Raw genomic sequence first — 5,227 nt, forward strand, 5'->3', positions numbered from 1 at the left:
ATGTACACTTACGGAATTATGAATGTACAGTTATGCAATTATGAATGTACAGTTACGGAATTAGGAATGTACAGTTATGCAATTATGAATGTACAGTTATGCAATTATGAACACAGAGCTCTGACATTATGAACTTACAATTATGAACATATAGTGATAAAATTATGAACATATACTCCTATAACAAAGTGGTCTGAAATTAAAAAAAAAAAAGAAGATAACAGTGCCACTAACAGCACGGTTACCGTGTCCAACATGCATGCTGGACACGGATTCATAGCATAACGATTACAATTGTTATGTATGCGCACGAATTAATATCTATAATTTTTATATTGTATATTCATACTTTTTACTGTAAATTCATAATTTCAAAATTCTTGGTCAGCTAAAATTTACTAGTATTGAATGGGTACCATACTAGTAAGTAAAATGAGTAATTATTAGGGAAATTAGGGTTAGACACTTGACTTCCGCAAATTTGTTCGGACTTCGCATAACTGCATCCGCTACTCCGCCAGCCATCCGCCAGGACCGCCACCGCCAGCCATCTCTGTTCGAACAGAGAGTCAGAGAGTAGAGACTCTGTTCGAGTGTTCTCACTTCGCATCCGCCATCCGCACTTCACAGGCCGCAGCCGCCACTCCGGCCAGCCGGCCTTCGTCCACGGCTCCGCAGGTAAGCCATCGCCGTCCATCAATTTCCAGTTTTTATTTTTTATTTCTTATTTCTTATTTTTATCACGTTTGTTATGTTTGTGAGTTAGGAGTTAGTTTTTGATTGTGCTATTTGAACTTTGAACCATAAACCTGTTAAAAGATGAGGAATTTAGGACGATCCATGTGCTGTCAGAAGTAGAAATGGTGAATAATATTTGATCATATTATTATTTCTGTATTGAAGAAGTGGAGTCCATGAAGTAAAGCGTGTATAATTCTTCAATTTTGAAAAGAGAATAGGAGAATTACATTAAATGTCGGCATGTAGCTATAATGTCTACATTGATGCCATTGCTTTGTTGATGTTAAGAAGTTTATTTAACTATTTTCCCTATGCCAAATATTAACATATCTTCTGCTTTATGGAAAACACTTGTATAGTTGTATTCGTAAGACGAATCTCAAAATAAATAGTTTTGACCTGAATTTGACCCGTTACAATGAAAGTTGTTCCTATACAGAAAACTTCTATCAACCTAGAGCGTTTATTCCCCTACAGAATATGTATTTACTGTCAAAAGTATTTGCCAGTGCATCTAATCCATCTATGCAAAGCAGTAATTGTATTTAATTGATTTATGACAACAACACAATATGTATTTCTTTGCAATACTTTATACCCCTTTTTGCGCTTGTATTCTGTAGTATTTTATTTTATGAAAAATATTATTTTTGGTATAAAAGTAATATGTATCAATTATTTTCTAAGTATTATTATTTTTTGTTTAAAAGTGATTTATATTGCATTTTCACGGAAAGCTATTATATGTTTGTCAAAAATTATTACATTTTTAAAAGTATTAATTATTAAATGTTCACTAGAAGTATTAAATTTTCACTACTTTTTTCTTTTGAAAAGTATTGTATTTAAAAAAAAACTACATTTTACTTGAAAAGAATTACTGTATATTTTTATTGAAAAGTATTAAATGCTTTTTTGAAAAATAGTATATTTTTATAAAAAGGTTGGAAAATATTACTCTGTACATAAATTGCAATTAAAAAATGTTTAATTTGTAATTGAAACGAAACAAAAACAAGAAGATTTAAAAAAATAAAGATGAAGCGTATTCTATATCCACTACACCTATGCTCATCTGTTTTTTGCCGGCAGCGATGGCTCGGCTGCTCTCACGCTCTTCACTGGCGACGGAGTAATAGTGTCATGCATCAGTAAGTCCACCATCTTCCTCTTTTTTTTTTTTTTTTTTTTCCTTCTGTGAAAGAGTGAGCCCCTATCCCATTCTTTTGCATATGTACTAAATTCCCAATCCCTAATATGAATAATATTTCATTTATGGTTGTGGTTGCAGACTTGCTGTGACTACTTAATTTATGGTTTTGGTTGCTGTATTGTGTGGACTGTGGTTGCTGTTTACTGAAATTGGGGATCGTCCCCAGTGGAATGTTTATGAGGACGCTCAACAAGTTTAGCTTTGCTCTCTTTTGCTCGGGGTTTAGTCTGCGATTGTGGCGGCTATATGTTTCTTGGCAGATTCTATAAGATAAGTGGCTCATTGAGCTATTTAACTTTGCAACTTCGTCATTTTTCAGGATCCAGAAATGTGAACAAGGTGGCCTTGTACCTAGAGAGGGCGAGGCTCATTGATTCTATAAGACTCAGTCTTCGGTCAGATTCTGCAAACTCTCTTTCCTCCCTCCTTAGAAGCCCTGCTTTGGACTCTTTTGTAGTCACGAATGCTCTTCGTTCAGCGCCGTCTCCTGATTCTGCACTGTTTTTCATTGAATCTCTAAAAGCAATTCCTCATTTTTCACACACTACAAACACCCTTTATGCATTGGCTAAGATTCTTGCCAAATCAGGGCTGACGGGTAAGCTTAGAGCTCTGATCAATGGTATTAACACAGGCAAGTTCACCAATGTTGTACGTGTAAGTTATATGGACCGTATGCGCTGGTATGCTGCTGCTGGAGACCTCGATGAGGTTTATAACGTTTGGGATGAATGGAGGGGAACCTTGCGGAAGCATCCGTGTACAGAATCTTACAACATTGTAATTGACCTCTGTGCTAAAAAGGGAAAGGACTCTGATGCCGTGAGGGTTTTTGATAGGATGATAAATGATGGGGCGCTTCCGAATTCTAGGACATATACTGTTATAATTGATCATCTTGTCAAATCTGGGAAGTTTGATTCAGCCACGGAAGTTTTCCGGGTCTTGCCGCAGATGAGGATAAAGCGCACATTGAAGCAGTATTCTATCATGGTGGGAGCATTCATTAGCAATGATCAGTTAGATGCTGTCAAAGATTTATTTGATGAAATGAGGGCTGATGGAATATTGCCTGGTCGAGCTATGCAATGGTCATTGCAGCGAATGCAGGAGGCAGGCTATGGTGAAAGTGTCGATGAATTGATCAGAGAAATGCTTCCAGATGGGAGGATTAAGAGTATTGCATGTTCCATGGATGCTAATGAGGATGAGGATGAGGATGATAATGATGATGGGGAGGAAGAAAATTCTGACTGTGTTTCTGAAGATGCTGGAGATCGACTTCAATTGAAGCCATGGCTGGACCCTGCTGCTTTGACTAGTGCCTTGCAGCATTGGGAACCCGAGGAGGTATCAGCATTGGAGGATGCAAAATTTGTGTGGACAACTCGGTTAGTCTGCAAGATGATCCAGAACTTTAACTCTGCAGAAACAGCATGGCAATTCTTTTGCTGGGTTGCTTATCAACCGGGATTTACTCATGATTGTTACACAATGTCAAGGATGATTACCAAGTTGGCTCGTCATGGCTGTGTCCATTTAGTCGATAAACTTTTGTCTAAGATGGAAAGAGAGGGTTTTAGGTTGTCATTTAGCACCCTTAGATTAATAATTGATTTCTATGGGATTTCTGGTAATGGTGATGCTGCTTTAAAGGTCTTCCGCAACGTAAAAACAATCTGTGGCCCTATTTCTAAAACCAGTCAGTTGGTTCTGTATTCATCTCTCTTGAGGACATTAGCGAAGTGCAAAAGGAATTCTGATGTCATTACAGTACTCGAAGAAATGATTCTACTCGGGATTTCTCCAGATAGGCAAACATATTCTGGATTGATGCACCATTTTGCCCTTCAAGGGGATATAAAAACAGTGCAGAGACTCTTTGGAATGGTTAGGCAGGGTGGGTTGGAGCCTGATGGTTTTATGTATAAGGTTCTCATCCATGCTTATTGCAAGTGTGAGAGGGCTTCTCTTGCACATAGAATTTTCGAGGATATGTTGAATTGTGGGCAATTGCCTGATGTCACAACCAAAGACTTGCTCGTGAAGAGTCTCTGGAAAGAAGGCAAGCTCAGAGAGGCGGCTGCTGTGGAAGAGCGAAGCGAGGAGCTAAACGATGCTCTTCCACTTGCTTTACCTGGGCATATGTTCACCATGAACTCTTCAGACCTCAGAAGAGTCTATGAGATATACTCTAATAGTTTTGCAACAATGAATACTTTGGATGTATATATGGATCAAGTATAAAGAGCTAAACTCTTTATTTCACCCTCTTTTATGCATGAGGTAGAGCCAATATGCTTACCTATTGAGCATTTCTTTGAGATGATTCATGCTCAATCAAGCGGCCAAAATGATATTTGCTGTTATTACTTTATAATTCCTGTTTCGTTTAGCCTTGGCCCGAGGTTCCTTAGGCCATTTGCAATTTTGAGGATCTGGAGTTTCTGCTTGTTCTGTGTCATGGCTGAGCTTTGGGGAAGTGTGGTGGTTTCAGTCCTGTTTTGGGGGTTTACTAATCAGGTAATGATTTCCCAGTATCATATTAATTTAAAACTAGATCCCTATTTTTTGATGGAACTTTACTCTTGGTTTGATTTCTACTCTCCTCCTTACTGGACATCAATGGTTGTAAATTGTTGCATCAGGTGAAAGGCAAGGGAACAATTTGATGTAGTTTGCTGCAATCCATTGGGTGGTGCTTTGATACAGCAATTCGTGATATTACCTTTCAAAGAGAATATTCAAAGTTGAAGATCAGACATCAGACACTTGGATATTGGGGTGTTTGACAAATAGTTGTTAGTTGATTAAGTTAATGAATTTAATTTACTTATAATATTAGCTGATTGTAAAAAGATGTTTGGTAAATTAGTTGTTAGCTGATAGCTAATTATATGTATAAGAGTATAATTTATATTTTTATAAAGTTAATCGGAAAAATAACATTTTGAATTTTAGTTTTTTGTAGCAATAAGTTATTACAAAATGATGATTAATCAAATAAGCCATAATGATTAGATAAGTTAAAATTAATTGATAAGCTACCTATATTACCAAACATGGTACTTGTCCGTATCAAATTTTGTTTCAACCACAGAAGTTGTTGAACCCTATGATCCTTCACTGTTCAGGGAAAAACCTAAACTCTAGACAGGACATGTACCATGTTTATCGTGAATTCTTGTTTTATCTTACATAAAAGTAGAACTTGCCCCTTTCCAATAGTTATACCATAGATCGAGTTCATCTTGCAATTCAAGGTGGACCTGA

At 37.0% G+C, this 5,227-nt stretch overlaps 1 protein-coding gene across 2 annotated transcripts; it reads left to right on the forward strand.

Moving 5' to 3' along the window:
* The first annotated feature begins 495 nt into the window (after window positions 1-495).
* Window positions 496-4,311, forward strand: LOC109179668 (pentatricopeptide repeat-containing protein At5g66631). 2 transcript variants are annotated; one of them, XM_019329154.1, is made up of 4 exons: window positions 496-678; window positions 1,834-1,892; window positions 2,033-3,277; window positions 3,311-4,311. In XM_019329154.1, exons 3-4 carry the CDS (start codon window positions 2,201-2,203, stop codon window positions 4,199-4,201), a joined length of 1,968 nt encoding a protein of 655 aa, XP_019184699.1. In that variant the 5' UTR covers window positions 496-678; window positions 1,834-1,892; window positions 2,033-2,200; the 3' UTR covers window positions 4,202-4,311. The 2 variants fall into 2 exon arrangements, with proteins under 2 accessions (XP_019184699.1, XP_019184698.1); XM_019329153.1 differs by having other exon boundaries at window positions 511-678; window positions 2,033-2,093; window positions 2,130-4,311.
* The last annotated feature ends 916 nt before the right edge of the window (window positions 4,312-5,227 follow it).

The sequence above is a fragment of the Ipomoea nil genome, unplaced genomic scaffold, assembly GCF_001879475.1.
Source record: "Ipomoea nil cultivar Tokyo-kokei standard unplaced genomic scaffold, Asagao_1.1 scaffold0943, whole genome shotgun sequence".
NCBI classification, from domain to species: Eukaryota; Viridiplantae; Streptophyta; class Magnoliopsida; order Solanales; family Convolvulaceae; genus Ipomoea; species Ipomoea nil.